Genomic DNA, 17,052 nt, shown 5'->3' with positions numbered 1-17,052 from the left:
TGGGCTTGGAAGAGTAATCAAGACTTCCCTCTTCAAATAGTTGGATCAAATTGTATTTGTTTCTGAACTAACTTTTTGTTTTGTTCTGTTTCTTATATAACAGTATCTGAGTTTTAGGTGTCCAACATTATGATTCAATATCTGTGTTCATTACAAAGTGATCATTACCAAAAGTCTAGTTACCATTCATTACCATATATTCTTGGTGGGAATGTAAATTGCTGCAGCCACTATGGAAAACAATATGGAGGTCCCTCAAAAAATTAAAAATAGAACTATCATCTGATCCAGAAATTCCACTTATGGGTATTTATTTGAAGAAAATGAAAACACTAACTTGAAAAGATGTATGCACCCCATGTTCAGTGAAGCATCATTTACAACAGCCAAGATATGGGAACAGCCTAAGTGCCCATCCGTGGATAAATAGATAAAGAAGATGTGGTGTGTGTGTGTGTGTGTGTGTGTATGTATATATGTGTATATAATGGGATATTAGCCATTAAAAATAATGAAATCTTGGTATTGTGACAATATGGGTGGACCTTGAGGGCATTTTGCTAAGAAATCAAACAGAGAAAGACGAATACCATGTGATCTCACATGTGGAATCTTAAAAAACAAAAAAACCCAAACTCATACATACAGAGAACAGATTGGTAGTTGCTAGAGGTGGGGGTTAGGAGCAGGCAAAATGGATGAAGGGGGTCAGAAAGTGCATATTTCCAGTTATAAAATATGTAAGTCATGGGCATGTAATGTACAGCATGTTGACTAATAGTTAATAGTACTATGTGGCATATTTGCAAGTTGCTAAGAGAGTAGATTTCAAAAGTTCTTTTCACAAGAAAAAAATTTCATAACTGTATAGTAACAGATATTAACTAGACTTGTGATTATTTCACAATATATATAAATATTGAATAATTATGTTGTACACCTAATACAATGTTATATGTCATTAACACCCCCCCCTTTTTTTTTTTTTCCAAGTGAGTTTTTTCTGGCTCCCAGCAAATGGATCACAGTGGTATAGATACAGGCTTTCAGTTGAAACTTTTCCTCTGGAAGTTCAACTGATTTCTCTCTTTCTGCCTAAAACTTCATTTAAATTATTTAGATGTAAATTCTAAAAGTAAGTGTTCCTGATCCAGTAGCTTTTCAATGAGTATCTACTAGGTGATAGGTGGAGTGTAAGTGCTAAGCAGCAGTTCTGACACTGTCAACAAGCAAAAGGCCAGTATAATTAATTTTGGTACTGTTATCCCTAACATGGCATTTTCCAAGCTGAGAATAAGTAGATCTTTTAAAGGGAGAAAATGTACTTTCATGAGATGGTATTAGAAAATCTTCATTCTGGTGATAGGTGGAAATATAAGAAATTTCAGAATCTAAGTACACGTAATTGAAATTGCTTGTATTTATCTAATACAGGATAATTTGTTATGCAGCAATAGACCTAGCAGCTCAGAACATTTATTATCTCATAGTTTCTATCGGTCAGAAATTTAGAAACAGCCTGGCTGGGTAGTTTTGGATCAAGGTCTCAGGAGGCTACAATCAAGATGTAGGCTGGGACTGCAGTCATCTGAAGCCTTGACTGGGGCTGGAGAATCTGCGTCCTAGGTGGTTCATTCACATGGCTATTGCCAGAAGACCTCAGTTTCTTCTGGCTTTTGGCAGAAACTGCCAGTTCCTCATCATGTGGACCTTTCCATAGGACTGCTTGAGTGATCTTATGGTGTAGCACCTGGCTTCTCCCAGAGAGAGTGAGCCAAGAGAGAGTAAGGAGGAAGCCACAATGTCTTCTGTGCCTGAATCTTGTACATCACACACTTCTATCATTTTATCTTCATTAGAAAAAAGTCACTAATTATAGCCTACACTTAAAGGGAACAAATTAGGCTCTGCTTTTTGAAGGGAGAAGTATCAAAGAATTTGTGGACATATTATAAAACCAGCACATTATTCTAACAGAGGTATGGTGATGTTACTGAAGTGAGTGGGCTACATTGCAAAAATAATAATAATAAATGTGTAAGTTTTAAGTATTATACAAGCTGGTCTGTTAGTTGACTACTCAGTGGTGTAGGAGAACTATGATTCTGAAGGCAGTTCAAGGTGTAGGCTTAGTATGTATCAACTTCAGTGTATATTGTGTTCATTTAGATATATGAACATTCATTATTCTGTTTGCTTAAGTCTTTTGCTTTATTACTATTTTATTTATTTTTTAACATTTATTAAAGTATAGTTGCTTTACAATGGTGTGTTAGTTTCTGTTGTACAACAGAGTGAATCAGCTATATGTATACATATATCCCCATATCCCCTCCCTCTTGCGTCTCCCTCCCATCCTCCCTATCCCACCTCTCTAGGTGGTCACAAAGCACCCAGCTGATCTCCCTGTGCTATGTGGCTGCTTCCCACTGGCTATCTGTTTTACATTTGGTAGTGTATGTATGTCCATGCCACTCTCTCACTTCATCCCAGCTTACCCTTCCCCGCCCTGTGTCCTTAAGTCCATTCTCTACATCTGCGTCTTTATTCCTGTCCTGCCCCTAGGTTCTTCAGAACCACTTTTGTTTTTAGATTCCATATACATGTGTTAGCATACGGTATTTTTTTTTCTCTTTCTAACTTGCTTCACTCTGTATGACAGACTCTAGGTCCATCCACCTCACTACAGATAACTCAATTTGGCTTCTTTCAATGGCTGAGTAATATTCCATTGTATGTATGTGCCACATCTTCTTTATCCATTCATCTGTCAATGGACACTTAGGTTGCTTCCATGTCCTGGCTATTGTAAATAGTGCTGCAATGAACAATGTGGTACATGACTCTTTTTGCATTATGGTCTTCTCAGGGTATATGCCTAATAGTGGGATTACTGGGTCATATGGTAGTTTTTTTTTTTTTAGATTTTAAGGAACCTCCATACTGTTCTCCATAGTGGCTGTATCAATTTACATTCCCACCAAAAGTGTAGGAGGGTTCCCTTTTCTCCACACCCTCTCCAGCATTTATTGTTTGTAGATTTTTTAATGATGGCCATTCTGACCTGTGTGAGGTAATACCTCATTGTAGTTTTAATTTGCATTTCTCTAATGATTAGTGATGTTGACCATCCTTTCATATGTTTGTTGGCAATCTGTATATCTTCTTAGGAGAAATGTCTATTTAGGTCTTCTGCCCGTTTTTACATTGGGTTTTTTTTTTTTTTTTTGATGTTGAGCTGCATGAGCTGCTTGTATATTTTGAAGATTGATCCTTTGTCAGTTGCTTCATTTGCAAATATTTTCTCCCATTCTGAGGGTTGTCTTTTCATCTTGTTTATGGTTTCCTTTGCTGTGCAAAAGTTTTGAAGTTTCATTAGGTCCCATTTGTTTATTTTTGTTTTTATTTCCATTTCTCTAGGAGGTGGGTCAAAAAGGATCTTGCTGTGATTTATGTAATAGAGTGTTGTGCCTGTGTTTTCCTCTAAGAGTTTGATAGTGTCTGGTCTTACATTTTGGTCTTTAATCCATTTTGAGTTTATTTTTGTGTATGGTGTTAGTGAATGTTCTAATTTCATTCTTTTCCATGTAGCTGTCCAGTTTTCCCAGCACCACTCATTGAAGAGGCTGTCTTATCTCCATTGTATATGCTTGCCTCCTTCATCAAAGATAAGGTGACCATATGTGCGTGGGTTTATCTCTGGTCTTTTCATCCTGTTCCATTGATCTATCTTTCTGTTTTTGTGCCAGTACCGTACTGTATTTATTACTGTAGCTTTGTAGTATAGTTTGAAGTCAGGAAGCCACATTCCTTCAGCTCCGTTTTTCTTTCTCAAGATTGCTTTGGCTATTCAGGGTCTTTTGTGTTTCCATACAAAGTGTGAAATTTTTTGTTCTAGTTCTGTGAAAAATGCCAGTGGTAGTCTGATAGGGATTGCATTGAATCTGTAGATTGCTTTCGGTAGTATAGCCATTGTCACAATGTTGATTCTTTCAATCCAAGAACATGGTATATCTCTCCATCTGTTTGTATCATCTTTAATTTCTTTCATCAGTGTCTTATAGTTTTCTGCATACAGGTCTTTTGTCTCCTTAGGTAGGTTTATTCCTAGGTATTTTATTCTTTTTGTTGCAATGGTGAATGGGAGTGTTTCCTTAATTTCTCTTCCAGATTTTTCATCATTAGTATATAGGAATGCCAGAGATTTCTGTGCATTAATTTGGTATTCTGCTACTTTATCAAATTCATTGATTAGCTCTAGTAGTTTTCTGGTTGCATCTTTAGGACTCTCTATGTATAGTATCATGACATAAGCAAACAGTGAGAGCTTTACTTCTTCTTTTCTGATCTGGATTCCTTTTATTTCTTTTTCTTCTCTGATTGCTGTGGCTGAAACTTCCAAAACTATGTTGAATAATAGTGGTGAGAGTGGGCATCCTTGTCTTGTTAATGATCTTAGAGGAAATCATTTCAGTTTTTCACCATTGAGGACTATGTTGTTTGTGGGTTTGTCATATATGACCTTTATTATGTTGAGTTAGGTTCCCTCTATGCCCAGTTTCTGGAGAGTTTTTTATCATAAATGGGTGTTGAATTTTGTCGAAAGCTTTTTCTGCATCTACTGAGATTTTCATATGGTTTTTATCCTTCAATTTGTTAATATGGTGTATCACATTGATTTGCAAATATTGAAGAATCCTTGCATTCCTGGGATAAACCCCACTTGATCATGGTGTATGATCCTTTTAATGTGATGTTGGATTCTGTTTGCTAGTATTTGGTTGAGGATTTTTGCATCTGTGTTCATCAGTCATATTGTCCTGTAGTTTGAGAAGGATAGGTGTTAGCTCTTCTCTAAATGTTTGATGGAATTCGCCTGTGAAGCCATCTGGTCCTGGGCTTTTGTTTGTTTGAAGATTTTTTTTTTTTTTTTTTCTTGTGGTACGCGGGCCTCTCACTGTTTTGGCCTCTCCCGTTGCGGAGCACAGGCTCAGCAGCCATGGCTCACAGGCCCAGCCGCTCCGTGGCATGTGGGATCTTCCCGGACCGGGGCATGAACTTGCGTCCCCTGCATCGGCAGGCGGACTCTCAACCACTGCGCCACCAGGGAAGCCCTGTTTGAAGATTTTTAATCACCGTTTCAATTTCAGTGCTTGTGATTGGTCTGTTTGTATTTTCTATTTCTTCCTGGTTCAGTCTTGGAAGGCTGTACTTTTGTAAGAATTTGTCCATTTTTTCCATGTTGTCCATCTTATTGGCATACAGTTGTTTGTAGTAATCTCTCATGATCCTTTGTATTTCTGCAGTGTCAGTTGTTACTTCTCCTTTTTCATTTCTAATTCTATTGATTTGAGTCTTCTCCCTTTTTTTTTTTTGTTTGTTTGTTTTTGCTGTATGCTGGCCTCTCACTGTTGTGGCCTCTCCCGTTGCGGACCACAGGCTCCAGACGCACAGGCTCAGCAGCCATGGCTCACGGGCCCAGCTGCCCCGCGGCATGTGGGATCTTCCCGAACTGTGGCACGAACCAGTGTTGCCTGCACCGGCAGGCGGAACCTCAACCACTGTGCCACCAGGGAAGCCCTCCCTTTTTTTCTTGCTGAGTCTGGCTAATAGTTTATCAACTTTATCATCTCAAAGAACCAGCTTTTAGTTTTATTCATCTTTGCTATTGTTTCCTTCATTTGTTTTTCATTTATTTCTGATCTGATCTTTATGATTTCTTTCCTTCGGCTAACGTTGGGTTTTTTTTTTTTCCTTCTTTCTCTAATTGATTTAGGCGTAAGGTTAGGTTGTTTATTTGAGATGTTTCTTGTTTCTTGAGGTAGGATCGTATTGCTGTAAACTTCCCTTTTAGAACTGCTTTTGCTGCATCCCATATGTTTTGGGTCATCATGTTTCTAGGTATTGTTTGATTTCCTCTCTGATTTCTTTGGTGATCTCTTGGTTATTTAGTAACAAATTGTTTAGCCTCCATGTGTTTGTATTTTTTACAGGTTTTTTTTCCCTGTAATTGATATCTAGTCTCATAGTGTTGTGGTTGGAAAGGATACTTGATATGATTTCAGTTTTCTTAAATTTACCAAGACTTGATTTGTGACCGAAGATATAATCTATCCTGGAGAATGTTCCATGAACACTTGAGGAGAAAGTGTATTCTGTTGTTTCTGAGTGGAATGTCCTATAAATATCAATTAAGTCCTTCTTGTTTAATGTGTCATTTAAAGCTTGTGTTTCCTTATTTATTTTCATTTTGGATGATCTGTCCATTGGTGAAAGTGGGGTGGCAAATTCCCCTACTATTATTGTGTTACCATTGATTTCCCCTTTTATGGCTTTTAGCATTTGCCTTATGTATTGAGGTGCTCCTATGTTGGTTGCATAAATATTTAAATTGTTATATCTTCTTCTTGGATTGATCCTTTGATCATTATGTACTGTCCTTCTTTGTCTCTTGTAATAGTCTTTATTTTAAAGTCTATTTTGTCTGATATGAGAATTGCTTCTCCAGCTTTTTTTGATTTCCATTTGCATGGAATATTTTTTTCCTTCCTCTCACTTTCAGTCTGTGTGTGTCCCTAGGTCTGAAGTGGGTCTCTTGTAGACAGCATATATACAGGTCTTGTTTTTGTATCCATTCAGCCCCTCTTTGTCTTTTGATTGGAGCATTTAATCCATTTACATTTCAGGTAATTATCAATATGTATGTTTCTGTTGCCATTTTCTTAATTGTTTTGGGTTTGTTATTGTAGACCTTTTCCTTCTCTTGTGTTTCCTGCCTTGAGAAGTTCCTTTAGTATTTGCTGTAAAGCTTTTTTGTTGGTGCTGAATTCTCTTAGCTTTTGCTTGTCTGTAAAGGTTGTAATTTCTCCATCAAATCTGAATGAGATCTTTGCTGGGTAGAGTAATCTTTGTTGTAGGCTTTTCCCTTTCATCACTTTAAATATGTCCTGCCACTCCTTTCTGGCTTGCAGAGTTTCTGCTGATAGATCAGCTGTTAACCTTATGGGGATTCTCTTGTATGTTATTTGTTGCCTTCCCCTTGCTGCTTTCAATATTTTTTCTCTTTGTATTAATTTTTTTATAGTTTACATAATATGTGTCTTGGTGTGTTTCTTTTTGGATTTATCCTTTATGGGACTCTGCGTTTCCTGGACTTGATTGACTATTTCCTCTCCCATGTTAGGGAAGTTTTCAACTATAATCTCTTCAAATATTTTCTCAGTGCCTTTCTTTTTCTCTTCTTCTTCGGGACCCCTAAAATTCGAATGTTGATGTGTTTAATGTTGTCCCAGAGGTCTCTGAGACTGTCCTCAATTTTTTTCATTTTTTTTTCTTTATTCTGCTCTGCAGTAGTTATTTCCACTATTTTATCTTCCAGGTCACTTACCCGTTTTTCTGCCTCAGTTATTCTGCTGTTGATTCCTTTTAGAGAATTTTTAATTTCATTTATTGTGTTGTTCATCATTGTTTGTTTGCTCTTTAGTTCTTCCATGTCCTTGTTAAACGGTTCTTGTATTTTCTTCTATTTCCAAGATTTTGGATCATCTTTACTATCATTATTCTGAATTCTCTTTCACGTAGACTGCTTATCTCCTCTTCATTTGTTTGGTCTGGTTGGTTTTTACCTTGCTCCTTCATCTGCTGTGTATTTCTCTGTCTTCTTCTTTTGCTTACCTTACTTTGTTTGGGGTCTCCTTTTTGCAGGCTGCAGGTTCATAGTTCCCATTGTTTTTGGTATCTGCCCCCAGTGGGTAAGGCTGGTTCAGTGCGTTATGTAGGCTTCCTAGTGGAGGGGACTGGTGCCTGTGTTCTGTTGAATGAGGCTGGATCTTTTCTTTCTGGTGGGCAGGGCTGCGTCAGGTGGTGTGTTTTGGGGTGTCCGTGAACTTATGATTTTAGGCAGCCTCTCTGCTAATGGGTGGGGCTGTGTTCCTGTCTGGCTTGCTGGTTGTTTGTCATGGGGTGTCTTGCACTGGAGCTTGCTGGTCATTGAGTGGAGCTGGGTCTTAGCATTGAGTCGGGGATCTCTGGGAGAGCTCTCGCGGATTGATATTACGTGGGGCCCGGAGGTTTCTGGTGGTCCTGTGTTCTGAACTCAGCTCTCCCACCTCAGAGGCTGATGCCTGACACCCGGCTGGAACACCAAGACCCTGTCAACCAGATGGCCAGGTACATGGGGGAGTTTCTTGCCTTTTGGGAGGTCTGAGGTCTTCTACCAGCGTTTAGTAGGTGTTCTGTAGGAGTTGTTCCACATGTAGATGTATGTTTGATGTATTTGTGGGGGGGAAGGTGATCTCCACGTCTTAACTCCTCTACCATCTTGAAGGTCCTCTTTTATTACTATTTTAGATTTTTAGTTTTCTGAATTAGTTCTACTACCACTAGCTTTCATTTAATGTGTGTAAGTATAAGTGTTGGAGTTAGAATATAAGTATTCCCAACTCTTCATCTCTTTTCATTATATTTTCATATTTCCATCAGAGAAAGGAGCACAGAATTGCCATTCATTCATTCATTCATCCCTTTTTTCACAACTGTTTAAATTCGTATCTTGTTAGAGAATGTAAAGACACAGTGCATTTAATAGACATAATGCACTTAAAGCAAGGTCTTTATCTTTAAATTCACCACAGTCTTTCAATTCTGCTGTGGGAAGTGTACACCCCATACCCATGCTTTTCCTTGTATTCTTTTGAAGGTTGTTTCCATTGCCTATCTAGAGCTGCTGGTGTACTATCCTAGTTAAAATTATAAATGATGCTATCTAGGTAAAAAGCTGGAAGATCTAGAATTAATACTTCCCTGATTAACTCCTTTAATTCTTAGACAGCAGCATATTTATGGCGTTTTTTTTGGGTTTTTTTTTTTTGGTTATTGTTTTTGCTTTTATAATTAGGAAGACGTATATGAAGATTCCACAGCATTTGAGATGAATAATCGTCACAAGTAGAGAGGAATCATATGTTGTTTATTAGGTGAATAGTACTAGCAAAGGAAACGTTTCTTTAGAGAAGACTCAGAAACCAAATGTTCCCAATAAACTTTAGATACAAATTTGGCACTGATGAATTAATCATTTTAATCTTGACACACAGCTAGGTCTTTATTCTTTATTATTTATCCTCTCCTCCCTGTTTTGCTTTGTTTTCTCTTTTATACTTCAGAGATAGGAACGAGTTACATTTGTCTACATAGCTGGCCTCAGATAAAATAGAGATAATTAGTGTCTACAGAGAGATTCTAGTCTACATTTTATTCGTAAGACAAGAGCCACTATTGAAAATGATGATGATGATGATAGAAGAAGAAGAGAATAAGAAAGTGCAAGAAATTTCAAAAATTATTGTAGAGAATGTTGGAAGGCTGGAATTTAAAGCAGATGAAAGCTACCATTCCGTAAATTGAAAATGAGAAAGAAAAGTTTAGAGACAAAGGATTAAACTGCGTGGGCCAAATACAGTGAAAATAGGAAGGAAAAGAAAAAGGACATCTTTGAGACAATCTAATGAAAGCCTTTAAATTAAAGCAGCCCTACTAGGGCTATGGAGTAGAAATTTTTTAAATGGTCTAAGAAAGTCCTTGCGAAATTATAGAATACTGTTTATTAAGAGAAAATCCTAATTATTCCGAAGAAAATTGGTTTACCTACAAAAGGATGAGAAATAAACTGGCAGAACAGTTTCTTAACAGCAACATGGGATGCTTAGAAAACATTGCCTTTTAGAGTTTGTAAAAAATGATTTTGTTTTGACCTATATCCAAAGTGTAAGGGAAAGATGAAAATATTTTGACATGCAAAGACTCAGTGTTTACCTCCTTAAATAAAATTCCTGAAACAATTACTTGAAGATCTTCTAGTAAAGACAAAACAAACAAATGCACACCCCGTCCCAAAACAAACAAAAGAAAGGAAAACATGGGTTTCAAATCAGGGGACCTAACTCAGAAGTACCATCAAAAGTTAGCACAGAAGTAGTTGGATCTTGAAAACAAGTAGACTAAATTTATATCAGGATGTTGGAGGGCTCCAAAAATAATCTTTTAGAAGGAAGTGGATTCATGTTGAAGAAAAGTATGATTAAGAAACAGAGCGATTTTCATGATTTTGTACTCTTAACAGCACTCTCTCTTAACAGCACATTCTGCAGGCATTTATACCCACTGTTCTACCAAAGGTGCCCCGTGTCAGGAACTCCAGTAATCTTCCATGTTGCTAAGTCTAGTGGTCAGTTATAGATCCTTGTCATACTTTACCTTTTAGCAGCATTGGCACAGTGGATCAATTCTTTGGTCTAAAGCCCTGTCTTCATTTGACATCCACACTCCTGGATTTTTTCTTTTCTCTCACAAGCCCCTCTCATTGGTCGGTTTTCCTGATACTTCTTTTTCCCTGGCCTCTTAATTTTGGATCATCTCAGGGTTCAGCCCATGAACTTCTTTCCTTCTCCAAGCCTACTTAGACATCTCTTCCAAGTTCAAGCCCTTTTGAATATTGTCCATATCCTGATAACTTCCAAATTATGCTGGCAGTTCAGAATTGTCCAGTGAACTCCAGCATCCTATTTAACATTTCTACTTGAATATCTAATAGATATCTCAAATTTAGCACATCCAGAACTAAACTCAAGATACTTTCTCCAAACCTATGTCTTCCACAGATTTTCCTGTCAGTTAATGTCAACTCTGTTTTTCTAGTTGCCCAGGCTATAAAACTTAGAGTCAGCCTCAAATCCTTACCTTCTTTCATAACCTACATCAGAAAACTTTGTTGGCTCTACTTTCACAATATAGACAGAATCTGACCATTTCTCACCACCTGTTTTTACTCTGGTCCAAACCACTGTGATCTCTTGTCAGTATTTCCATAGCTTTCTAGCCAGTCTTCCTGCCTTTGACCTTGTTCCCCTTCATCTGAACACAGTAGCCAGGACTTCCCTGGTGGCGCAGTAGTTGAGAGTCCGCCTGCCGATGCAGGGGACACGGGTTCGTGCCCCGGTCCGGGAAGATCCCACATGCCGCGGAGCGGCTGGGCCTGTGAGCCATGGCCGCTGAGCCCGTGCGTTCAGAGCCTATGCTCCGCAAGGGGAGAGGCCACAACAGTGGGAGGCCCACGTACCAAATAAATAAATAAATAAATAAATAAACACAGTAGCCAGAGTGTTCCTTTTAAAACAGAAGTTCTCTTCTCAGAACTGTTTGGTGGTTTTCCCTCTCACTCAAAATAAAACCTACATTTCTTCTATTATCCTGTAAAGCCCTATGTTGTTTGTTCCACCTTACTCCCTTCTCCCTAATTAACTTTCTGACCTCATCTGTTACTTTCTCTCGTCCTCATTCCATCCCAGACTTCTTGCTAAGGTAAATTCTGGAAATTCTTACTTCAGGATCTTCTTTTTATTCTGCTGAGAATGTTCTTTCCCTAGGTTTACACGTGGCTCCCTCCTCACAGGTGTTTGCTCAAATGATTCCTTCTCAGTGAGGCCTTCCCTAACCACACTACTTTAAACTGCACACCCTTAGGAGCTCTTTATTCTCTGCTCTATTTTGCTCCATAGTATTTATTGTCTAACATATCTTTATTTTTTGCTTATTTGTTTAATGTCTATACCCCATACTGCAGTTTTAGGAGGGCAGGAATATTTGTCTATTTTGTTCATTGTTATATCCTCAGCACTGAAAATAGTGCCTGGAATATTGCCTTATTTCAAAGAAAAGACTTTGGGTAAAATACTCATGAACTTAAATCCATGGCCAACCTTTGAGTCTGCATGTATTATTATACTGTGAATCTGTGAAGATTCAAGTTAATTGCACATTATTTTTCTTACTATTAAAACAATATTAATCAGAGCTTGTGTTTTTGCCAGTATGGTAGAATTATTTTCTTGATATTCCTTTACCCTTTAGCTATTGTTAACCATCTGACTTGATTTAGCTATATTAGAACATTACTGTACAACCTATTGCTGAATTTATAATTTATATGGGAGGATATGTGTACTTTTATGTATGTTAATTTATAGCTATACATGGCTAGATAGATATATACAGTTAAACTAATTTTCAGAACTATCATCTTGTAACAGCTTTAAGTTGGTGGTAGGCAGCTTAGCAATAGCTCGTTTTTAAGTAATTAAAGTATTTAATTAAAAAGCTAAGCTCTTGACAAACTTTAAAAAAAAGCACAGGTTGCAACTTTTAAAATAGTAAATAAATGGATTAACTTCAAAACAGATGAAGTCATTTTATACTTTGCATGGTAAATTTTAGTTCTTCTAATTTAGAATGGGTTTTTCTTTGGGATTAAAATATCTGAATGATCAATTGACTATTATTGTAAAGAACAAGTGTATCATTTTTATACACGTTAATTATTAATTGTCATAAGCCACTATATATTTTTAAAATGTACCACTATACATTTTTAAAATGAAGTTTGTATTCCTAGGGTTAACTTCTTTTAACAATGCCAGGGCTAAAGGAACTTAGTGTTTGATGGAGAAGCAGAGAGTGTGTAGTAGACCCCCAAACAGTTTGGTCACATACCCCAATCAACATTTCTCCCAATATATTTGCTTATTTACTTATAAATTATTTGTGTGTTGTTATCATTGTCAATCTTAAGGATGATACATACTTAAGGCAAGGTTTTTCAAGAGGAGATCTAAATCTCTTTCAAATAGCCATCTTCATAGTTTTGAGGTTTTTTGATTGACTTGTCAGATCCAATTGTGTTTTTCTCTGTTATTATGGGCTAGCTAAGAACTTCACTAGGAGAAGTAGTATTAGTTTTGCTATTTTTGTTTTGTGCTATATTATTACTATTTTGTTTAATCCATGGTTTCTTTGTAGGAATCACCTGCAGCTTATCCATTGTGTGAGTAAAAACTAAATCACATCCATAATTCCACTGAACTGGGCACACAAAAACTGCCATATATGTCACAGTATACTGAAAAGGAGCCAGCAGGTAAGCAAGGTGTCTCTGTCAGTTCCTCTACATTGAGAACTTCATATTTTTCCTTCCAGATTCCTTGAGTACCATACGTGATGTGTGATCATCGTCTTACTTAAGGCTAGTTTCAATCCATGTATTGAATATTTATAAAGCTTAATTTCTAATTTTTAATACAAAAATGAGTATAAATAGAAACTCATATTTTCTTTCCGTACCCCCTTGGCATCTATTGTGCTTTCCACTTTGGAGACTATTCTTTTGGAGGTGGTGTTAAGGGTACTGGTCTGGAGTCATAATATTGGGTTATTGGACAAGTTTCTTACATAATTCATTTTAACCCTAGTTTTTTATTCTTTAAAATAAAATACAGTATCCACCTCAACAGGTTTGTGAGGGGATGAAGTAACAATGTAACACTTGGTATCATATATTATAATGTTATAAATACAGGTTTTTGTGCTTAAAAGCAATTATAGTTCTTATTCTAATGCAATAAAACAAAAATGTGTAACTTTTTCATTTATTGACTATTCCGTATACTGTGAGAAAATATTTTGTTTAGTTCCTGCATAATATATGTAAAACTCAATGGACTAAGCAAACTTTTACTATATGTATATATGAGATAATGTCCTACTCAGTAAAAGATGCTACTGTTGCTACTATATGTCCCTCAGGCATCGAACTTAGTATTCGAGTTGTTCAAATGTTGATGGCTTTTTCTTTTCATACATACCATATGTATACCATTGGTAGTTTTGAAGAGTTTGACTTGGCTCACCACTGTTTTCTTTTGGAGAGTTTTACCTGACCCTGATCTTTGGGATATATTTTATTGTGGTCCCGTTAGTTCTTTATAATAGTACAGATACCATTTAAAGAAATTACCTGTTACCTTTGACTGGAATTTATTCACTTTTAATGTAATTGAAACCATCGTATCATGTACGTGTGAATAATTCACTCAACAAATACGTATTGAGCACTTATACATAAGGTACTTTGATAACTTGGAGAATCATTCTCCAATCCTTAAGGAGCTTTTGCAGTATAGTAATTTGGCAAGTGGAAAAAAATTGGGGTAAGTAACGTTATAAAAATCTGAAGTACCTTAAAGGAACCAAACTTTAAGATATTTGGGGGATAAGGGGGTCACATAACTCTCATAATGTAGTATTTCATGTTTTCTTTTCAGGTATGTTTTATATTGCTAGTAAGGGGCATTCGATGTTCAGTAGCATATGATTTGGCAATATATGTTGAAACATTACCCCAAATGTCAGAATAAGTCATTGCTATGTCTCTTTAATTTTTAACTTTGTTTTTCAGCAATGGATCAAGAATCCAGCAAGGCGGCCTGGCCCAAACCAGCAGGAGGATATCAGACAATCACAGGCAGGCGATATGGCAGAAGACATGCATACGTCAGTTTCAAACCGTGTATGACCAGGCATGAAAGAAGCTTAGGTAGGGCTGGTGATGACTATGAAGTGTTGGAACTAGATGATGTTCCAAAAGAAAATTCCTCAGGTATGCAACATGGGATTATTTAAAAGCTATTAATAACCATGTAAGAATTGATCTTGTAATATTTGAAATAGTGGGTTTTATGTGTGTCTCTGAGTATAAATGCTATACATTTCCTATTAAGAAATTCATTTCAAAATTTTCTATTAACTTAATAGTGTATACATTTAAACATAGAAAAAGATAGAATATGGCCAATCAATAACTACATTGTCATGGCAGTGATTACATGTTGTCACATCCTTCAGCCAGAGGAATTCTTCATCTTTCAATCCAAAAAAATTTTTAATGTGAACTGAGTATATTTTTCCCTGCATATTACATTTAAATAGCTTTTTGTTTTATTTGTATCTCAATAATTTAGCTTGGTTAAGTTGATTCGTTTAGAATCATATAAAATATAAATGTCAAGTAATACATAGTTATTTAATTAAAATTTCCTAATTATTCATTAGTTTGAAAAAGTATTTTGCAGGTATCCATGTACTATAACTACACATTTTTGGACTGGAATGTCATCTTCCTCTTGTCCTGAGCAAACTTGATAATTCTAGGTTATTTTTTTTACTGTCATTTATATACAAGAATCTGAATTATTACCTAAGGTCCTTCTGTTAAAGCAGCCTTTTTGTGATATGGTAAGACTTCCCTTCAGTTATTTATAAATTTTTGTTCCAACAGGTCTTAGCATCTTCATTTTTTGTTATTACATTAGTGATGGTAAAAGATAGTCATGTTTAAAGTAATTTGTGGAGTAGTTAGGATTTTACTCTTGTCTCAAAATTCTGACAAACTATGACAAAGAGAATCAACACATTGACTCTTTTGTTGTTTTTCACTGATAGCTGTAACATAGTTAAAGTTAACTCATTGTAGGTATATTTTAACAATTCATTTTGGGGATAGAAATGTAATATTATGTATCTAGGGACTGAGATATAATCTTCTGAATTGACATAAAACACAGTAGAGTCTCATTTCTGTTAGATCTGTATATAGCCTGTTCTTATATCTATTATAACCACCTTTTAAAATATCTACATGTAAAAAAAAATCTGCATGTAATAAAGTAATTTAAGTCTGAATTGCACAGTCCAACAACTGGGAGGGCAGATTGGTTACCCTGTGACTTCACTTATGCCTCTCATTGTTAGTCTCTTATTAGCCTCTCTTTTAAATGTCTTTTACAGAATGTTTTAGGTATTAGGATTTAGGTGAAAAACCTACAGAAGACATCTGAGGGAGAGGATATTAAGAGGCTACACAGTGGCATAAATGAACTCATAGGGTAACCCGTCCACCCTCCCAGTTAAGTTAGGGAGCCTATTAGCACCTGTCAGAGAAATTCACTCATATTCTCAAATAATTAATAATTGGTATGATTTCTAGTTAAAGAGTCATTATTAAATAAAACATTATCTAAATTAATCCCTCTAAATATGTTTTCTTTTGTTCCCTATGAAGGTTCCAGTCCATTGGATCAAGTTCATTCTTCTTTACCCAATGACCCTTTATTTGAAAAAACTGAAGCAGAAATTCCCATTTGTGATACAGCATTGAATCAAACCATTGAGAGCAGTCCATCCTTTGCTGCAGTACATCATAGCGAGGAAGGCAGGGAGACCTTAGGAAGCAGTACGGATCTTCACAATCATTCTGAGGGAGAATATACTTCAGAAGTTTGTAATGCTTCAAGTGTTCAAAATGGAATTACATTGGTTCATACTGACTCTTACGATCCAGATGGCAGACATGGAGAGGATAATGACAGTCATCAGCTCTCTGCAGACGTTGTGGAAGGTGGTAGATATCAGGAAGCATTGGGCAATACAGTGTTTGAGTTGGAAAATGGAGAGGTAGAGGCATACACTGGTCTTTCACCAACAGTTCCCTCTTTTAACTGTGAATTAAGAGATGAGTTCGAAGAGGTAGATTCAGCACCTTTAGTGAAAAGTTCAACTGGTGATACTGAGTTTGTCAATCAGAACAATCAGGAATTTCAGAGGTCCTCTTCTGAAGATGAAGTGGTTAGAAAGAAACAACAAAATAATACTAGCCAGGAGAGACAAAGAGAAAATTCAGTTGAAGATTCAGCCTGTGCTCCCAGGCATATTTGCAGCGAGCAAAATACCAGTGATAGGGGCAAAAACCAGGGAAGTTCTCCTGAACAGGTAGTGAGGCCCAAAGTTAGGAAACTGATAAGTTCAAGCCAGGTGGACCAAGAAACAGGTTTTAATAGGCATGAGGCTAAGCAAAGAAGTGTTCAGAGGTGGAGAGAGGCTTTGGAAGTTGAGGAAAATGGCTCAGATGACCTCTTAATAAAATGTGATGACTATGATGGAGAACATGATTGTATGTTCTTGGATCTGCCTTTCGCAAGAGTTACACAGAGAGACACAGAAGATAACCAAATAACACCAGAAAGTGGAGCCACAGGAAGGCAAGAAGTTGTGGATAACACGTTTTGGAATGGCTGTGGAGATTATTACCAACTGTATGACAAAGATGAAGATAGGTAAGGTTTCGTGCTGTGCTTTGTGAGATGGTTTAGTGAGCAAAGTGGTTTA

At 36.6% G+C, this 17,052-nt stretch overlaps 1 protein-coding gene across 2 annotated transcripts in view; it reads left to right on the top strand.

Moving 5' to 3' along the window:
• Positions 1 to 17,052, top strand: part of PJA2 (praja ring finger ubiquitin ligase 2) — a 78,866-nt gene that overhangs the window by 13,790 nt on the left and 48,024 nt on the right. For both annotated transcript variants that reach the window (XM_030869908.2, XM_060296091.2), the window contains 3 exons: positions 12,853 to 12,970; positions 14,288 to 14,488; positions 15,950 to 17,000. In XM_030869908.2, coding sequence (XP_030725768.1) covers positions 12,940 to 12,970; positions 14,288 to 14,488; positions 15,950 to 17,000 — 1,283 coding nt within the window. In that variant the 5' untranslated portion in view covers positions 12,853 to 12,939. The remainder of the gene's footprint in view (positions 1 to 12,852; positions 12,971 to 14,287; positions 14,489 to 15,949; positions 17,001 to 17,052) is intronic.

Source organism: Globicephala melas, chromosome 3, assembly GCF_963455315.2.
Source record: "Globicephala melas chromosome 3, mGloMel1.2, whole genome shotgun sequence".
Lineage (NCBI taxonomy): Eukaryota > Metazoa > Chordata > Mammalia > Artiodactyla > Delphinidae > Globicephala > Globicephala melas.
Note: the sequence above shows the minus strand (reverse complement) of the source record. Positions and strands in the feature narration are given on the sequence as shown.